Source organism: Manacus candei, unplaced genomic scaffold (assembly GCF_025592945.1).
Source record: "Manacus candei isolate 608988 ecotype Guabito, Panama unplaced genomic scaffold, ASM2559294v1 h1tg000033l, whole genome shotgun sequence".
In the NCBI taxonomy this organism is placed as follows: Eukaryota; Metazoa; Chordata; class Aves; order Passeriformes; family Pipridae; genus Manacus; species Manacus candei.
In genome coordinates, this window is record NW_026138081.1 from 12,323,709 (window position 1) to 12,345,000 (window position 21,292).

The following is a 21,292-nucleotide window of genomic DNA, read 5'->3' on the forward strand; positions in this document are numbered from 1 at the left end:
AATTTTACTTAAAGTTAGCAATTCTCTGCTGCAGCTTAGAAAATAAAAGACCTGAGGAGAAGCATGAGAGTGGGAATCCAAACTGCACCTTGCCCAACACAACAACACAGAGTGACCACAGGCTCCGAGAACCCCATTTACAGGGGCATCCCTCCATCTGTGCCGGTTGGATGTGCATACTATTCCCTGACGCACCTTTCCAAACACCTTCAATAGTTAGAAAATTGTTATTTGGAGATAATTATTTCTTATTAATATCTTAATTAACAGTTCAAACAAAATTTGTGTTCCAGTGATTTTAACATATCAGCACTGTTAAATCATAGAATACCCTGAGCTGGAAGGGACTCACAAGGATCATCTTAAGTCCAGCTCCTGGTTCTGCACAGGATAGCCCCAAAAATCACACTATGTGTTTGAGAATATTGTCCCAACGCTTCTTGAATTCTGGAAGGCTTGGTGCCATGATCATTTCCATTGGGAGACCGTTCCAGTGCCTAACCACCCTCTGGTGACAAACTTGTTCCTAATGTCCAACCTAAACCTCCCCTGACTCAGCTTCAGGCCATTCCCTCGGGTCCTGTCACCAGTCACCAGTGAAAAGAGATTGGTACCTACACTTCTGCTTCCCCTCACAAGGATACTGAAGACCACAATGAGATGTCTCCTCAGTCTCCTCTTCCCCAGGCTGAACAGACCAAGTGACCTCAGCTACTTCTTGTATGGCTTCCCCTCAAGGCCCTTCACCATTTTCACTGCCTTCCTTTGGACACTCTCCAACAGCTTTGTATCTTTCTTATATGGTGGCACCCAAAACTGTACACAGGACTCGAGGAGGGGCCACACTAGTGCAGAGTAGAGCAGGACAATCACCTTCCTTTCCTCGATTGGCCAGTGATGCTGTGCCTGATGCAACCCAGACAGGGAGTAGATAACAGCCAGGAAAACAGATTAATGAAAGCTTTGGTTTTGGCATGTAAAAGTACAGTAATTTTCACTGTGTTATTATACACGATAAAGGACAATCAGGCATTTGAATGTACAGGCAAATATTTTAAAGAAAAAGAACAACACATTAAAGAGTCAGAGTAAGTTCCATTTTATTTGTTTTACAAAGTCAAAAACATACAGATTTTTTAGTCCAATGCTTCCACATCAGATCCAGAGCAAACCAAATCATGTGCTCTTACAGAACTAATACCACTGACTTTACCATCCCTGTTCCAAAAAATTAAGAAAACTATGGGATAGGATCTGCATCTCAGATTTGATCAGCACCATTGCATCGGTATTCAGGTTTTTTCAATGTACAGAAATGTTAGCCCCAAATCACGTCTCAGTGCAATACATTTTACTTCAAAATCAGAGCTTGAAATTATTCTTTGAAGGATAGAAAACAACCCCCCCTTTTCAACCATAGGAAGTCACCACAGAAAACAGTGGTAGCTGCTTACAGTTTCATTTGCCTTGCAAGTTTTATACATTTTATTTTTATAAAAAGGAATGTTAGAGATCAAAATCTTTAAATAAAGACTAGGTAAATGCAGAAGACAGCAGTGCAGACTTCTCTCACGTACTCTGATCCCTGTGTCCTGGAGTCAGGTAACTTGAGCCTCACTGGAGCACTCCATTTTAGAATAGAACCATGAAACAAATCAGTTAATTTTAACATGACTAAACTAAAAATGTTCTACATTTTGAAAAGTTTACTGGTTCTCACTTTTAAAGCTGTCTAAATATTCAGGATTCACATTTCAAAGGGCCTCACCAAAAACACAGACTGATACATACCTCAAAAAGAATTTAACCACCGTTGCAAGGAGAGTAACTCATTTCAAGCTCTGTATTTAAAGTACCCATAATCTTTTACATAGCAACCAGCATATAACGTGTAACTTGTGACATTTATCTACATTGTGTTATCACCACCTATTACAAAGAGCAGGCACTGAACTTTTAAAAATGTTATTACAAATTGTGAAGATTACATATTACTGAAAAGGTAGAATCCATATTCAAGACCCAAGAATTTAGCTTCTTTTTGCAATGTTATTTTATGTATATATTTATAGATGAGCTATTACACTTATTTTTGTTTTTGGCCCATTTCCCTCAAGTTCATAACCAAAAAATCACACTGGACTATGTAAGCAGGGGAGCATTCATGAGCTGGCTGACAGTGCAGAATCCAAAACCTGAGCTGAGAAAGAGGTCAATACTCTGGAAATAGTGCTAGGTTACCTTTTTAGATAAATATGCTCCCTTTCCTCTCCTGCCCACCTGTGAGTACTACTCTTTTTCTGCCCTTCACCCATGAGCACAATACATAGATGTGATGGACACGATATAACCAAGATGTTCCTCAACAGCACGATGTCTGATCAAGTCCATGAAAGTATTTCTTAAAGCACAGTGCAATTTTAGTTCAAAGCACTTCCCCCCTCATAATATCTATAAACAAATAAAGCCTATTTTTAAATCAAAATTGAAAATCAACAGTTTTGTTTCACCTGTATCCTGAAAACAAGACTGTTTTGCATGTTAGAAAGTACACCTACTATTGAAGATGTTTAAAACATTAGGTCTACTTGATGCTGCAGGTATAGAACCTGCAGGAGTCCCAGGCTTCCAAGATCAAGTTGTCTCCAATTTACTTCTGCTTCACTTTTTTCAAATAACGAGCCCGTATTTGTTTGTTTGTTTTCATGACTAAGTTAATGGCCGTAGATGAAGGTAGAAGAGAGAAGACCCATGCCTAAAAAAAAAAAAAAGAATAAAACAAAAAGGAGGGCATGAGGTCTCAGCATTTTATAGGCTGTACTAAAGACTCTTTTTCCATAATAAACACAAAGGACATTTCAGACCCTTACATTTTCCAAGGTGACTTACCATGAGTGCATGAGGTAGGCACCCATTGGTCCGGGACTGCAGGCCTACTGTGCTCAAGGCAGCTCTGACATATGTTTCAGGACTGGGCTTATCAAAGGTCGGCGTGCGGATTTTTGACATTTTTGTTGCCACATAATATGGTAGAACACTCTGCACATAGGAAAAATCATGGTAAGTAGAGCATGCTTTCAGATTAACTTACAGATCCATCAAGGAACTAAAGTAATTGGAAATCAGATAACCTGATTCTAGCTTAAGCCAGCCTTATTTTCAATTCTAAGATCATAATGGGATCACAATGTAAGATCAAAAACGTTTTTAATCAGATAACCTGCGGGTCATATTTGGACATAGTTCAGTGATCTGTTGACAGTCAGCATCCCCAGCTGAAGCCCTAGAAAAACCGCTCCTGCAAGCACATGGTTGAAAAGCTGTTTGTACAATTTACCTTGCAAGTACAAAACTTCATTCCAAGTGCTTAACAGAAAATGCTCTACTGTTGCTTCTCTGTAGTAAACTCCCAGTGTTTGCTTGGGAAGGAGGCACAGAATCCAAGACAGGGATTTTATAGTAACCACTCTGCAGTTTGGTACAGAGATAAACGGGAAGGCAGGGGGAGTAAGAAGAAAAGAGAACACCAAGAGACTTGAAACATTGTGTAACTCCACAGCAGGGCTCAGAGGATAGAGGAGATTATCAGTACCAGAGTACTCAAGGACGTAAGGAAGGATGAAGAAACAGAGCACAGTCTTTTATAGCACAGGCTTTTATAGCAATGTTTGGAACCAACAGAAAAAGTGATGCTGGGTCTCATAACTGCCCATAATGAAAAAGCAAGAGGAAGCAGCATGGGTATATTGTTGATGGAGGGATGTTGATAGCACAAAGGCATGTCTGTGGTAGGGCAAGATAGACCTAAGGGATCCAAAACCACATTCCACCTATCCCCAGCTCGTGCTACTTGAGAAGGAAAGGAAAATGCATATACACTTGTACAATAGGAAGCAATGTTCTTTCCTCATAGTCATGGCTTTGGCAATGCTTTCAACTTGTCCTCAATTTAGGCCTCTAAAAATGTAATCAAAAAAACCCTTATCTATAGCCACTTAGATATTAAACATACCATATCTCACAGGCTTAGAAAGGTTGGAACTTTACCAACACTTTGACAAGGACCTCCTAAGACACTGTTGGTGGCTCTACTTGTGATTCAATCCATAAGGTCACTATTGCTCATCTAGTGAGCACTACCATTCATGTACCTTTACAGCAGGTACCTGAGAAGTCCACTTCTCCAAATGAGAATACTATCCCAAGAATCAGTATATTTTGGCAAGTTGTAGTTTGTAAACTTGCTTCCCCATGTTAGTCTCTTGAAGAACAACAATCACACATGCTTGACCTCAGAAACGTTTACTGTCATGCTCTCAGCAGCATAGCACATGGGGGAAAGGACTCCTTCAGTTCTCATTGAGTGCTTATCCATGCCATAGCCATGCACATTTCAACAGGAATTTGACCACCACAAGCAGGAAACATTGGTATGTCTGCTCATTTCTTCACCTTAGAATATCAAAACCATGCCCTTCTCTCTATAAATGGGACTTTTAAAAATATACTGCGTGAATCCACTTTGAAATAGAAAGGAAAAACATGGAGACTTAAATTTCAGAAGTGTAAGCAGTTACCATTGCCTTTCAAGTCACCAAAAGCTACAAATGCTTAGATAAGAAAACTACTCATTCTGTTACCATAACAGCACAGATACCACATTTCAGCTCCAGAATGTGAACCTCATCTATTTTTCAGATTACACTCCTAAACTGAATCTCTAAGTCTGGTGTTTTTAAAAAAATTAAAATGCTGGGCTTCTTATTCACCACCAAATTATATTAGCAACATCCCCACACTTAGTGGCACAACAGTTATGATTTATTCTCTGTCTTCCTCTGCTCAAAACAGACTTCAAAAGTGAACTGCATTACCCAGTTAAGCCACTGGATAGCATGAAGGGGCAAACAACTGTGCATGAGGATACTTGAAAAAGCAAGCATATAGTAGCACTACCGGATTCATCCACAGATTTCAAGGCACATAGAATCACAGGATTACAGTTCAACATTTTCCTTCTCCCAAGTGCACTCCAGAAAACAGAAAGAGGGGTATTTTATTTTAGATACATTAGATTTACCCTCTTCCTATCAAGAGACCTGTTGAATCTATTTAGTTTTTCCCCTTTCTTCCTTCCCACAAGAAGCTCAGACTGGCATAACAGAATAAAACAAAAATTCACTGCCTAAAGCGTTTCAGCATTTTGCATTCAGAGAAATATAACCCACACTACCTGGCCAAATAACTGTCTTTATTCAGGGAAAGCCTAGCCTGCACTTGCTCACTTGAAACACTTGCTACTGCTTACAGCTCTGATGCTTATTAAAACTGACTTAGAATTAGGTTCTTGAATATCATATGGATGTAAGAAGTCAGATCTCAAGTCCTGAACAGTCACATGACAGTAAGTCCCCCAAAGTCAGAATAGCTTGTTTACACTATTTCATCACCTATTTTACCTTATTTTTAAGATATTAAAAAGATCTGAACTCTCAGATGTTGCCAAAGAAGTTTCCTACTAGTTCCTATGTGGGGGACACAAAGGGGAAATGAATGAATTGCATTAACCAAAGCTGACCTGTACGGAAAGCTAAAAGGCAAAGCTAAAAAACTTCGCGGGAAGACAATGCCATTAGACATTAGTTTGGTAACAGCACACTTTTGTGAATACCTGGAAAGAGAGCTGGGCCTGTTCAGTGAGGTAAAAAGGAAGCTAGTGGTGGCCTTTTACCTGTCTAAAGTTATTTCAGTGGTACTTATGAAGATAAGAACCAAACTCTTCTTGGTAGTACCAGATAGAATAACGAGCCAATTTTGGCTGCAGGCTGTCAGACTGGACGCTAGGGAGAAAGCCTTTTTGCTAGGAGAGCAGTACTACAGTCAAACAGGCTGTCCAGAGAGTTCACAGCATCCCTGTCCTTGAAGGTTTCCAAGATTTGGCTGGATAAAGCCATGACTAGCCCATGACCTAGGATCAGCAGCAATCCCACTGCTAATTGCTGGGCAATTCGACTGCTGGGAGAGCAGGAGTTAAGTTAGAAAACTTTTTAGAGATCCTTTTAAATGACTATTTTAATGATTTTGTGATTTGATATTTTATGTAGTGGATACAATAAAAGAAAACAGTAGGGAAAGTGTCTACTGTTAGGCTTTTGCTATGCATAGTAACAAAGTACATAGAGAAAATGCCAGTAACTAACTGAAGTTACAAAAGGGACTAAATGAAATGTACAAAGAACCAAGCAGACATAGTAAAAGAGCAAAGGTTTCAGAAAGTCTGCAGAAACCTTTCAGTGAGAGATCTTTCCCAAAAAGTCTTGGGAAAAGTCATTGTCAACTTATTCCTCATTCCTTTTCTTTTGCCTCTTTTCTCTATGTAAACATACAGAATTTTAAACCATGCTAATACTGTGCTGCTTCTGTAAAATTAAGTAGACATGTCAGCCAGAAGAGTATATTTTTAATCTAAAGATGGCTACATTGGAACAAAAGCACTATATTACTATCAAAACTAAGCTTCCTCAGGAGGCAATCCTCTTGAACAAGACTGATACATTTTATGTTGAAAGTAAGAAATTGCTAAAATCGCTCCAGCACGTTTTTACACTTTTCACACAGTGGTACTTTGCAAGTATTGGCATGGCAAAAGTTAACTGGTTTAAATTATGATCTCAGCTGGAAGGGCAAGTTTGGAATTAAAAGTGCTACACTTCTGAAGGTCACAGAGATTAACTTAAAAAAAAATAATCTAAGAGGGATGCAGTCTTCCTAAGGGATTGAAGGAGATACATCAGCTAGTCTTCACAGGAAGGTACTTGTAATATTCATTAGTGGTTTATAGTGACTTAGGCTGAAACAAGAGAACAAGGACACGGACTGCAATAAAATTAGCATAACAAATTGAAGCCATGACAGCTATTGATCATCAGAACCAGATAACTCAATGGCAATTCACTGTCTACATTTAGGGGATAAAGAACAGTACTGTCAGGAATTCAGCACCCTTAGCCAACACTGGAGTCACAAAAAGACAGCTTAGCACAACCTGTGAAGCTTTGTACAGGAAAACACAAATGTAGATACAGAATGCTACATTTAATTTTTAATTTGTTTATAATCTTAAAAATGTAAGACACTGAAAACCCTTTTGCTGGCTTATCTATACTCAAAAGCTAGAAAATCTTTTCTAGACCATATACATCCATACTGTGTTTAATGCCTTTAGCTAAGCATGAGTTACCGGGTTATTTACCTTTTCAGTTTCAATAGTTTCATAGCCTTAAACAAACAGTACCTGCTTCTCCTTTTTCTCATCTCAAACTGATAGAGTACTATTTAGACAAAATTTGGGGAGGAGGAGACAAACACACACAGAAACAAGACATCTCAAAGATGTGACACTTCTTTCTCCTGCAAGCATCTGTCCCTAAGTACTCTCACACTGAGGTAGCTATGAGCAGCCTTACCTAAGAAAACACCAGAAAACAAAGGCAGAGGTTAGATACTGTACCACAAAACACGCCCCCAAAAATTCACACCACCACTACAAGTTACTCCAGCTTAATGTACTTCAAAAACTGAGAGCATACAAAACCACCCTGTGTGGTGAAACTGTACCTGTTCAGAATGCTACCGTCTTATGCACACTGGTGCACATTGGTTTAGCTAAAGGTACATCCCAGAGTGCTAGGGCACAGAATCAAGCACTCAAAGGAGAAGTCATGCTTTCAGAGCTGTACTACAAGTTATAATGTTATCACTGTAAAACTAAAGTCAAGCAGTTAGAATGCTTTCAGGGTCCACCTTGGCTACCTTTCCTCCCCACTGCCAACAGATCCCAAAATAAAGAGTATTCCTTAAGATGTTTAGTATAAGGTGAAATCTAGGTTTACAAGAGGGCCCCATTAAAGGGTCAGTGACTGCATGGGAATAGCTCATCCAGCAATTGTCTTTTTTCTTAATGCAACCCATCCTCAGGAACTGGGACATTTCCTAGTAATAAGTTCTTGTTTTGTTAAGTATGCTTTAAGGAAAACAAAAATCTAGCACATCAAAAAGGTAACATAGCCTTAAGCTGGTAACAACTTCCCTATATTATTAGCCAGTAACAAAAGTTGTGCTCTCAAGAGTTCAGATGGTTTTGAGAACCACCACACAGAATAGAGGAATGACAGACATGGACATAGGCTAATCCTGTTCATAAGATCCCTAAATGAATTTTAAAAAGATATACCGTGTCTTCACAGTACAGGTAAGATCTCATACCACTTTTATCAAACTAACTCTTGTTCTGGAGAGAACAGGTTTAATCAGCAATGAAAAGATCAGTAGTTGCGGCCAAAGCTGGAAATTTCAACACTGGAAGCAAAAACTAAGAGTATGTGAGAAGTGATATTAAAACAAAATCCTATAAAGCTGTGAGAAACTGGTTTGGTTTGCTTTTATGCCTCATAAAAAATAAATAAAACCATGGAAGATAAGCAAATGAGGGGGAGCATGAAACAAAACTCATTAGTAATATGAAAAATTAGATCAGTTCACTACACACAAAGGATATTTGATGCTTTCGTTCATTCTTCAACTATGCTTACACTTGTAGTTGATTCACTGACACTGCAGGGACTCTACTATCCGAGTCTTTTGAGCTGTTACCAATGGAACGTCTGCACAAATGCACTCCACAAGTATATTCCAGTAGATGAGATTGCATAAAGATATATTCTACAGAGTTGCACAGTTTTATGGAACACATTATACATAAAGGTTCAAATAGCACCATGAGCTAGAAACCCAAACCAAATCCACACAAAAACAAACCATTTTTTTTTGTTGCTCCAAGACCCATTGTTTCCAAGTAAGAAAGCTGCTAATGGGATCAAAAGAAATGTTTATCCTTAATCTGTGTCACACAGTCATGAATAAGAGAATATGCTGATTCCTTTTTGTTACCAAGACACCAATGTTGCTGTGGTAACCACACTTACATGAAACAAACTACTCACCTGCACAATAATGCCCTTGCTCTTGTATTCTGCATGGAGGCCTTGGGAGAAGTAATCCACAAAAACCTAGAGAGAAAAGAACGGAAACATGCAGCATGCTACAAGTTAAAATGAAAACTCTAGTCTGCCGGTTTTTTTGAAGCATATTTGAATTACCCTTCAGAGTTCCTGTTTTCAAAGTGAAAAACCTCAGGTTCTCAATGAAACTTTGCATATAAGAGCAATGCCATTCGAATAGAAACCCTATGTTTATGAAGTATTTTTACAGAAGCAAGGCTCAATCTAAGCAAATTTAGAAGAAAAAAGAACTAGATTTGTTATATAAAGCCTAGGTAAAAAAAAGGAAAATAAGACTTATATGTTCACATTGTTCACTACGTACGTCACCTCCTTATACTTTTTCAAGAGTAATTTAAGTGGGTTTCTCTTGTGCATGGTTTTTAGAACATAGTGTTTAAACACTTGGTCTTCTGCCTTTATGCTTTTAAGAATGCCACCCTATGGTGTTACTTCTTCCTAGTCCTCAAGTCCACCTTCACAGATTCTCTTCCAAAGAAGAAGTGAAGTTTTAGAAATTACAAGACTTCTGGAAGTTTTAGAAATTATGAGACTCAAAGTTCAAAGAAAAGTCAGAGGGCTTAAAAGGTGGGCGTTAGTACCTGCCTTAAAGATGCCCTCAAAGCTCATTCAGCCGCTTCCATAACCATGCCAGGAATTATTATCCTAAGAATCCAAGGCTACTCAGAAGTTCAAACCAGTGTAGATTCCCACTTCCCGAGTTCTTCTAAACCACCTTTCCACTTTTCCCTCCTGCAGTCCAGTGAGACAAAATATCAGGTTCTGCTATGGTTCTTGTTTTAATGAAATGATACAACCAACTAGGATGAATGGAGTACCTCCAACTGAACTAACTAAGCTATCTTATCCATGCTTGAAGCTAAAATAAATACTAAATAAATTGGTTCAAGTATTTAAGAAGCAGTTTCTTCAGACCAGTTTCAAAACAAACAGCAAAGCTCTAGTACTGCACCTGTTTTACAGTCTTCCTTTGGTCACCATGTCACCGGTGGTTTAACAAAAGTCCTAACTGAAACCAGCACTTGAAGTTGGCAGCGCCCAGTGTTTCTCCTATCAAGGTCATCCCACTGCACTCAGCCTACACAAGAAGCAACAGAAACACTCCCATGCCACTGGTCTATTTCTATGGACACTCTTCTGAGCATACTCAAGATCTGAAAGAAAACTAGGTTTTGCTATGTAGCAAATAGGTCCTTTTATTCTTCATCTTCAAGTCACACGTACAAGCTAGAAGGAAGCTCCTTAAACCAAAAAAGCTGATCTGCTGTCCAATTGTTCTTTTCTTCTCCCTTTCCCTTAAGTTTGTAATGAAATTCAGCACTCAACATGAACAAGTGTGAAAGTCTAGTCTAGAGTAACTATTCAAGTGAGCTGGGCATCCTCTCACAACAATAAGGCATGTGCATAGATACGCAAATAGTTCAGTGCAGTCCCTGAACACAGCTGCCAGGTCAACTTGTGATAACTGCACAGAGTATACCAATAATCTACTAAAAAGAACTATATTATGTTAATAAAAGTGCTTTGATCATTCAAATTTCTAACTATTCCTCCATGACTGAAGTCTGATATTACATACTGCTCCAAATATACAGTATAAAAAGACTTTAATCTCTACTGGTTGCAAAGAGCTTGCCATAAAGAGAATGTTCATTTCATATGAGAAGAAAAAGCAACTTCCAGTATACAAATAAGCTTTGGAGTTTTTCTTCTTGAAGCATTTTTTAAAGGTTTTCTACTTCTGATGCTCAAGTCTCCCAAAAATTGTGAACTTAAAGAATGCTCTCTAAGTAAACATTCCCTGAATAAGCAGATAAGCATTTCATTTGAGAAAATTTCTTCTCCTTGGATATCCAAATATCCAATATCAAACCCAAACACTAAAGATATGACAGGGAAGGAGGAGAAGGTATAATCATATTTCACTTCTCATTAGCATTAACACAGGTAGATAGGTAAACCTGTCAGAAAATAGCACTATGATTCCTTTAAAAGTGTCTCATTTCATTGTAAACTAGGGAATTCTCCACAGGAAGGTTAAAGAGTTGGACTGCATCTGTTCCTGCTATTTAGTCAAAGTCATTGACTTAGACCTGAAGGATATTATGCTTTAAATCCCCTCTATATAGACGAGGGGAAAAAAAACCTAGAAATTGCAGATACAGTCTTTCTATAGCTACATTAGGGGAGTCACTTTCATGCTCACTAATCTTGCTGTGGTAGAAGATGAGCAGCACTGAGAATAGGCAGATTACTTGACCTGTAATTTAGCTTCTAGGTGGAGGGGAAGAAATATTTGAGATTCCCATTGAAAAAAAGACTAACCAAGGCAGCATAAGGGATATTATCACTAAAATCAGATGCTCAATTCATTCCATAAAGCTGAAGGCATCGCCACAACAAAAGTGACCACTTGTATTAAAACAAAGAACCGTCCTCTCAGGAAACAGCTATTTCAAGAAGAAATTCTATCAGTTAAAACCACCTCAGACTTCTAAACTTAAATATCCTCTCCTTTAGTATGAATAAAATAGTGTGCATCAACTTCTTTCTGGGAGTATGAAGACGTTACTGAGAGTGTAGAGAACACGTAGGTCTGTTCTGATGTGAATGACACTACTGAAGGTTTCTTCATCCTGTCAAGGTTCTGCTTAGACTCTGAAACCCTGGGAGTATTTCAGGTAATTACAAGGGATGGCTGAAAAAGCTGTAGTGCCATATCGCTTTAACACCAGTGTAAATGTCTCTTGCATCCAGTTTTACCCCATATGTTTCAGTTCCATAGTGTGTATCCATACTGTCTTTACGGCATTCACTGGAGATATTTTAGGGGGATGTTTTAGAATTCCCTGTAATTATCTTTGGGGGAAAAAAATAAGACCAGCTGCAAAAAACCGAAACTGTCCCAATGACACAAAGAGAAACCAGAGCAGAAAAATTTAAGATGAAACGTAGATCATAGAATCATCACAGAATTTAGGAGAAAAAAAGTCTCAAAATCAAAATAATAATAACGTGTGTTAAACTTAGTCAGTGTTCTTTCTCAGCCTCCCACTAAGCTTGCTTGGTACACTAGCATCCTTTTCCATGTAAAAATGTAATGCATGAGGAAATATATAAAATAGTCATTTCCATGCCAATAAACGCTTGCACTCAGTTTTCTCTCAACCTTCCACTATTGGAAAAAGTCAAGGTAGAAACTCTGCACTTTTAGTTCATGAAAGCACCACTAGATGGACACCAAAACATTTATTCCTGTAAGTGTTGGCCTATGTTTGACACTTGATTTTAGTGTAGAAAAGAACACTTACCTTGGTTGCAGAGTAAAGAGTCAGTAGTGGAGTTGGATACATCCCAGCAGCTGATGCGATATTCAGGATTACCCCTTTTGATCTGAAAGGAAGCAAAGATATGTTATCATGAAATAAAGGAAACATATTTGATGTTTCAGATAATTACAGCAAGCCTAAAACAAACCTTTTAGGATGCAATTCAGATTAGGATCTGTTTAAAAACCCCTAACCAAATCCTAAACTGAAATTTACTTCATGCCCAGTTCTAAGTATCCAAGCAGCTGGCATAAATCAAGTACAACTTCAAGGTCAATAGAGCAAGAGAATCAAAGCTATATTTATATACACGCAGACACACACTGGGCTAAACTATGCAAAACCATTGAGTCAAGCTGGCACAAGTTCGAGAGGAACTTCTAAATCTTGGGATAAGGTACAGAAATGGCAACACAGGTTTGTTGTATAATTTACACTTTGATAATTCCTTTCATCTTCTAGTTACCTCACGATGGATCTTCAAGATAAGAAGCGTCTGAACCTACTGCTCAAATACAGAAATGTTTTAATAATTATGGAAGATATTCAGTGGACACAGAAAGTAAGAGTTGTTTTACAGTTGCATTACAGTAACATTGAAGGTTATAAACAATAATATTTTGTTAAAGATACAAGAAATTAGCTACCATCTGCTCTGCAAAGCAGTTCTAAAGCATATGCAGGTAGGACAGAAAGACTCCTGCATTACCCAATACAGACTGATTTGGACCATGGCTATTTCTAAGACTAGTTTTACCTAAAAACCAGACATATTTAGTGCTAGGCAGAAAAAAGAATTTTTAAAAGCTTCATGCAAATTAGGGCAATAACACTGTTAGAAGGTGTTATGAGACAGTCCAACATAGTGAAAGACACGTCTCTGCTTCTTCCTACCCTGTTGTAAATTCAAGCCAGTTTACCTGAACATACTAAGTATGCTGTGTTTAGTGCAGTGAGAACATTCATGCAGGTAGGCATCACACTGCTCAGCTCCTACAGATTTACATGTGAGTTTCTCATATCTGTTCATCTAAGTATACCCTATGCCACTGCTGCCACAATGATTTAAATAACCATCCTAAAAACAAACAGTAATTTAAGTGACCATTAAAAATTAAAGCAATATAAACACTTTGGAAATCACAACAATAGATTCAAACCAACATGGTTTCTGCCATGATATAAATGTGAATTACATCTGTGATTGATTTGCCTCTAGGAATGAAATGGCAAATGTGACAGAAAAGAATAATTTCCATTATTCAGGATTTCAGACACCTTTGCCAAAGTCCATTGTATTTTTCAGTGCCCTGCAAGCCTTGGTTGGTGAAATAAAGTAGTAACGTGGATCAAAATATGTAGCATAGAAAACATAAGACCACAAATTATTCATGAATTTTCAAGCCAAAGGTTAACAGTGGATGCCAGAAGTTTTTCATATCAAGACAGGTGGTGATTGTGGTATTTATTCATGAGCTCAAATGGAGATTAGCAGTCAAACGAGTATTTATGCAGTTTTTAAGAGATTACCAGATTGGAGAATACTGTAAGGAACTTTTTAAAGAGCTTAGGCTGCTTTGTGAACAGACTACAGAATGGCAGATGAAAAATCAATATTAACAGTGCATCAATAACCGAGAATGCATACTAAAGAAAATAATGCAAATTAATCACAAATCTTACGGGTCTCCAAATCAACTATCCCCTCCATGAAAAACTTGAACAAGGAGGGAGTTTTTTTGTGCAGCAGTCACCAAAACTAGCCAAAGAACAGAATTCTGGGAATGGCAGGGATAGATCCTTCACCACCACCGAAATCTTTATCACAGTCTACAGAACATTTTTATCCCTCCAAATACAGTACAAATATTAAGAACCTGATGATTTAAGGAAGGGGAGGAGAAGGAAAAAAAAAAGCCACCCTGATACATTGATTTACTTATTTAAGAGACTATTAAGAGCACCCATGATAAGAGTATACAAACTAATGAATGAAAAAGATCAAGATCTTGATTTATCCTCTCAGCATACAAAAGAAAGATGACACTTATTTAAATGAAAGACTGAAATTTAGATCTGATAAAAGAAAGCGCTCTCCCATATTCAGACTATGGGACTACTTACCACAAAACTTAATTGAGGACAAAAGCTTAATAGGATTCAAAGAAGGATACGCACTGATATGGATAAAGGTGAGCCTCATGCTTATAAAGCTAACTGAAGCTTTAGAAGAGAGGCTGGCATTCAGAATGTAAGTACAAGTCTTGCAGTGTCTGGCTAGACTGCAACTTTTGGCAGGAGTTGTGACCATCACCTAGATGGAGTGAATTAATGGTTTGACTTAGTGAAGAAAATCACCTTGGAAAAACAAAAAATTAATAGCAGCCCATCGCAGAAGCTCCATGTATTGGTCTCTCTGAAGCAGCCAATGCCACTGGGGGTTTTGTGGTTTGTATTTTGACTTTTTAAAGAGAAGAGTCCTCGCCTTAAACACCTGTAACTTAAAACCTCCAGATAAAATGAAACTGAGAAGCACGTGTGTAGGGGGAATACTTCCAATTACTCCAATTACTATTTTGCTTCTTAGAGGAATTGCAGACAAAATGTTTTTAGGTCAGGATCTGAAGAATTACTTGAGAATCAATGCGGTAAAAATAAATTTTGGCTCCATCTAATTTGACTGTGCAGTTAATGAAAAAAAAAAAAAGTTGGTTAAGATGAACAGAGCCAGGCCCACACCCTCACACCTCCTATCATTCTACCTTAAGTGGTCCAGCACCGGGGAGGCTATATTTAGCCATCTCCCTGTTGCTGTGGCAACCAGCGCCTGCTCCAGCTGCATGCCAAGTGGAAAGAGCAAGCTTCTTCTGTAATGTAATTATGCACTTGCTACTTCTCTGGCAATAAATACCATAGTTTGGTATTTGTCTAAAAACAGTGAACTGATTTTCGGTGGTGGTGGCTTTTTTGCTCCCAAAGACATCAAGCCTCAATTTTCAGTTCTATGAATCTCCCACGTTAGACAGTAGCCTGAAAATTTACAGAAGAACTGCTCATTTAAGTGTAATAGAAAACTGCAGATTATAAATTGTCACTTTAAGTGTTCAGAGCACAGGAGAAAAGCCACAGCAGAGAATCTAAATGCCATTACCAGAAGTGGTATTCACCTAATGCTGCTTTGGTTATTATAAATAAAAAGGCACACCAAGATGTAGCTTTATGTTCTCTTATTAGACCTGGATGCAAAGCATGCAAAGTCTGCTCTATGTTTGCACTTCACTTGTAATATACTGCCATAAAACTAACATTCAAATACACAAAAGTATGCACTAGAGATAGCTGCAAGATGCTAAAATGTGCTTTGTCACATCTATCTACTCAACATGCTATCCTCCTTGAACAAGTGAGGAATAACAATGAGATTCTTAGTCTAGTTTTATTCTTAGAGCTTGGAGCTCTAGCAAGCCCATGGTCCCATGTGAGAAATGTATGGTTGACCTAAAGAGCAGCTGAGTACAGCTACAATTCATTCATGCCCTTGGATTTGTTGGACATCCATGTCCTCTTATGGTTACAGACTGTTAGTTGTATTAATGGCCTGTGAGCTATGACTGTGCAAGAGCTGGCAGCTGCAGACATTGCTTCTGTGCACTGCAAACCCAACCAACTTCACAAAAATCAAACAGAAAATGGAAGCTTTTTCAAATATTTTTTCCTGGGACAGAAACCAAGGCCTCATCCAAATGGAGCAGTAGTTTAAAGGAAAAAGTTCAAGATGTGTACTTTATTTTTTTAACCACTATTAACCTTTTTTTTCAGGATTTTTGAACATTTATCTTTGGGATTCCTGAGGTAGTCATGCAGTTAGGAGAAGTGAGAGTAAAAATGATATGGTGTGCTTAAGGGCAGTCAGAAAAAGAAGTTAGCAGGATACTGGTTTGCTGCCTTTCATTCAAATCATCTTACCTGGGTTGATAACAGAAAAACATATACAAGTAGAGTATACATCATTCTCTCCTGAGAAGCTGAAGAGATCAACTCTGCCAAATGGATAGCTACAATGTTTCTTTAACCAAAGAAGAAACTGAGTCAAGAAACTGTCAGATCTCCTAAGTTCCAGAATCTAGTAAGGAAACAACACTAAATTCCTTCAAAACCAGAATGGTTTGGTCATGTGGGCACCTTCAGAGAGCAGTGGTTTCACAAAAGGCAAGTCCCTTTATCTATCATTAATAGTACAAGGACAAGGAGTAACTTCTGACTTACAAACCCTGAGTAGCTATCACCACTGTTCTATAACCCTCATCCTTTATTCCAGCTTCATTGGGAAATACTACACTCCTGGCTCTAGAGCTCAAGTCTTGGGTCTTCATTTCTAATTCAAGTTTCTTTAGATGAAATAAACTTATTCAAATCTCTTGTTTGTTTAACTAAAAATCTAAGCTTGCCATCACCCTGACATGCTAGACACTGACTCCCATACTGACCCCTAGCTCTTACAGTTTGTACTCAGGAAGAAGCTTTGTTTTAAATGTGAAACATATGCTATGCATCTCTGCATCACTTGAATAACTAAATCTTCGTCTGCAATGAAGATTCCCAGGCAGTGGGATGATACAAAATATACCAGTTTTTTTTCTTCATCTTTGCCAGATTTGGAGGTTCGCCCTATATATATGCTCTTCCTGCCATATTGGTTTGAATGGTTCTACAGAGTTTCCTCCAGTATTGCGATCATAGCTCAAACCTGATCCAGGGCAACCCCCAGCAAGCCAGGGCCAAGCACCGCAACAGAGATGGCCAACAGCCAGGACAGTCAGCATCAGTTAGAAAATAGCCTGGAGGGACTAAATGGAAGCTGTGAACCTTTTAATTTCACCTGGGAGCTAGCTAGGAAGTCAGTACATGTCTTCTGTGGAGACAATGGTGTATTATTTTAAAGAGCTGGTCTCCAATTCTACTTTCCCAAATGATCACAGACTTTCCTCAATATACCTCCTACTGTATAATGAGAACATATTCTTTGCATCCATTTTACTTACAATGACTTAGGGAGAAATAGCCTTAAGAAGGTTATTCCCAGGAACTGTAACCACCCCCTCAGAATAGCAGGTTGTTGAGTTAGTGCTGATGAGTCAGATGGGCTTTTTAATTCTGTTCTAAAAGGAATCACCACAACAGTGGAGAAGGGAGAGGAAAAATAAAAAGGGAATCAAGTGGAAAAGGCTTCCACCGTCTGATGATTCATGCACCATCAGCGTGACTCACTCAGCAATACTCTGCCATTAAAACATGGAGACTAGGCTGATTAGTCACAGTAATGAATTTTTCAAGAAAGGATTCTCCCCTATAAATAATGATGACTTTGTCTGGATAGTGTTAGTGTGACTCACCTTTCCAGCATGCCGGGCAGCACCAATCGTGTCATCTGCAAAAGGAAAACATTCGTGATGGCTGAGAATGCAGACACCAGACAGCCAGAGACCGAGGGAAGCCTCCCTTCCTCCCAGAAGCAGCTGCCACCCCCTCCACCCCAACCTCGGCTCGGGGAAGTAGAGACCATACTTTGCGTAGGCAGTTTATTTTTATTCTACCTGGATAACTTCGCTCTGTCAAGTAGTATGTGCACTGAATCTGGTGAAAACATCCAGCTAGTAGCATAAGAGTAAATAAAACAAATGTCTTCACCACTCTGCAGCATTCATGGCCTCTAAAGAACATTAAAACGCCAGAGCACTACAGTATATGTACTGTCTTTCTCTCCTCACCGTAAGTACCAAGACTGACTAAATTTACCACCTATGCCAAGACTCAAAACAATATCCAATACATTTTAGCTGGGCTTACTGAACTGCTGAGTTTAGGATAAAAATATATTATGGAGCAGCAAGAGCACTGGACAGAACTAGTGAATATAAGTTTCCTACATTATATGACCCACAGAAAATACTTAAGACCCCAAAACATTTTTGCTGACTACACAGATGTTTTTACACTGAAAAACCTACACCCCCATAAGGAAAGTAGCCTTGCAAACCTCCTCACTGCTCTGGAAGCTCCTGCCTCCATTATGACTCCAAGCAATCTATCTACAAGCTGGTTGAAGGATTCTCTAGAACAGTAATCCTAAAACAAGCTTCCTAGTTGCAGACAGAGCATCTCTGACAGGGGAAACAAACAAGCATCAATCCAAACTTGGACAAAATTTTAACTAGTGTAAAATAGTTAATTTGCCTGCTACTAGTTACTACCATCCTCAAATACATTTTAAATCCAAAACTTCTGCCTTTAAGAAATAATGTCAAAGTTCAGCTTCTGCCAAATACTACCCTGCCCCCGACCAACTCTTTTAATGTCACCTCATTGACACCAAAGACAGATCAGACAAAACATATAAATTGCTACCACTTATGATATCCAAAAGGTGTTCCAACAAAGTTTTTGAGAATGCAGTGAGGAGGGGGCAAAAAAATACTAAAATCAGCAGACACCAAAACATAATGGTACGCCCCCTGATACTAAATGACCTTGATAAATTGAAACATTGAATATTTGAATAATATAGGAGGAAAAACACACACACAAAAGAAATCAGCATATACAGGCACACGAAACACCTGTAAGCACTTATATTACAGAGAAACAAATCTCATTGCAGCAAGCTATTGGTTTTACTATCACCATTGCATTACCACTTACATATGATTCAATTTGGGTTTGAGGATTTTTGTTTGTTTTTATTTTTACATTATAAAACATACCCTTTTAGGAATAAAGGAGAAAAAAACACAAAAGAAAACAACCTCAGTTGATTGCAGTTGACACACAAAGAAAATGGCAGAGAAGGGCTGTATTTTGCATTTTATTGGCATTTCTCCTTAGAATAGATTCTGCCATCAGCCACACTGCATGACTGTTTTGATAAGGGATTGTACAGGTAGGAGCTGAACAGACCTTACTTTCATGAAGTCAGCTGCTGACACACTTAGCTGTCAGTACTGCCCCACACATCAAACTAAGTATTCAGAGCTGATAAGCACCACCAAGGAAACAGATCCCATGCAATATCAAAAAAATATCTAGCATTAAGTTTAAGCATACATGAGCTTTTTCATACTCTAATGCATCAAAAGAGATGTAGAATCAACAATTTATTTTAATGTTAAAGGGTAAAGAATGATTTGGGCTGATTTTAAGGCTAGTTCAAGACTGGAAGATCTTTTATCTGATGCAAGTTTTATGATCTCTTCTACAAGTCCCTTGGTAAAAAGCAGCATACTGTTTTTTTGCCTCTCAGGGCAGTGTAATGCTGCATATCATCACTACAGATTGGCACATGGACTTGGTCTGAAATTGCCTTCCCTCAGGCAACCCATAAACGGTGTAAAAAACCAGTACATGATCTCCCATTGTAATGCAGAGGGGACCCCCACAGTTTGAAGCTTCTGTTGTAAATCCACACGAATGCATTCATGGTCTAAATCCAAACTGCAACCCACCAAGGAGCTCTAACAGTTTATCACCGATGTGCTGGTTACTATTGATATCCAAATGAGAGCATAGAAGAACATGCTACAATAATTGGGGGGACTTACACAAAATAAAAAACTATGAAGTCTCTCACCACCAACTGGGTTAAATGATTCATTTCTACAGCTAAGCCGGACAGGCAGTCAATTTTTTTCCCCCTCCACAGAAAAATACTGATGGCAAAACTGGATTTCATAGTCAACACCACTTCCATCTGTTTCATTAAAATTAATATTTTTGGGGAATTTCAAAAATCTGTGAAATAGGGCACAAACTTTTTGCTGTCAGTATTTTTACATCTTGTGATGTGTGAAGAGATATATATATGAACATGTAGTATCTTTATATACAGAAAAATACCTTTTTTTTTTAAAGAATAAGATAACAGAAGGTAGATCTCTGAGTCAGTCTCACCTGACCCAGCCAAGTCCACACTCAGAAAGCACTATTGGAAAAAACTGGCAGGATATTCTGCAGCAATATTCCAGCCTGGCAATTTTATACATTGTACACACACGTGAAATATTTCCAGCCTTAATTAAAATAAAACAATAAATAGCAGAAATGTAGTTTTACCACTAATAACGGTGTCCATATGTGCTTGTATTGCATGACCCTTATCCTAAACAGCCAAAGTGGTGAACACCGTTGTCTTCAACAGCAATAATCTCAGACGTGCCATTATGAAAGGGGCAGTTAAAAACCAAACATCTAGAACTAGATAAAGAATCCAAATTCTAGGTAGGTCTGGTTTAGAGACACCAGTTCTGTAATGGCATGTATTTCATAAATTGCAAAGCATTCCAAGTCTGAGTCTATAGGAATTAGCATGTAGGATGTCAGAGAACTCTATGGTAGTGTTTGTTTCTCTGAAGGCAATCTAAGGAAGAAGGAAGTGTCAAGAAACCTAAGGGAGAGGCTAGGAACTACTCTAAGAAGAGTGCCATCAGTTGGCGGTCACTGAACACTCTTAGGCTTCCTTCACATAACCATTTTTCTGAAGGAATACTACTTTCCACAGACATGTGATGCTACAGTTGAAAATGTGAATGTTCCCAAGACTCTGAAGACTCAGGTAATTCTAGACAAGTAGTTATACACTAGGCTATGTGAAAACTGCCAGAATATCCAAAATAAACTGTTTTTTTTCCTTCTGAAAATTTGCATTAGATCAGAGTGAGCATGTGTGTGTGTGCATATGTGCATCTGAGAAATTTGTTCAGGACAGTCTCCTCAACATCAGAAATTGTTAATCTCTGGCAAATATGTTTAGCAATACAGTCTGGCAAAAATGTTTAGCACACAACCTTGAAGTAGTAGTTGTTGCAGTTTGTTTATTTTTCAATTATTTAA

The 21,292-nt window shown here is 38.4% G+C and overlaps 1 protein-coding gene across 2 annotated transcripts in view; it reads right to left on the reverse strand.

The window, feature by feature from the left end:
- Positions 1-1,083: 1,083 nt before the first annotated feature.
- The window catches only part of HSD17B12 (hydroxysteroid 17-beta dehydrogenase 12), an 84,455-nt gene continuing 64,246 nt past the window's right edge, over positions 1,084-21,292 (reverse strand). For both annotated transcript variants that reach the window (XM_051791740.1, XM_051791741.1), the window contains exons 7-11: positions 17,803-17,837; positions 12,392-12,473; positions 9,003-9,068; positions 2,890-3,039; positions 1,084-2,755 (exon numbers count right to left, since the gene is read on the reverse strand). In XM_051791740.1, the coding sequence (XP_051647700.1) occupies positions 2,651-2,755; positions 2,890-3,039; positions 9,003-9,068; positions 12,392-12,473; positions 17,803-17,837 (438 nt within the window). In that variant the 3' untranslated portion in view covers positions 1,084-2,650. The remainder of the gene's footprint in view (positions 2,756-2,889; positions 3,040-9,002; positions 9,069-12,391; positions 12,474-17,802; positions 17,838-21,292) is intronic.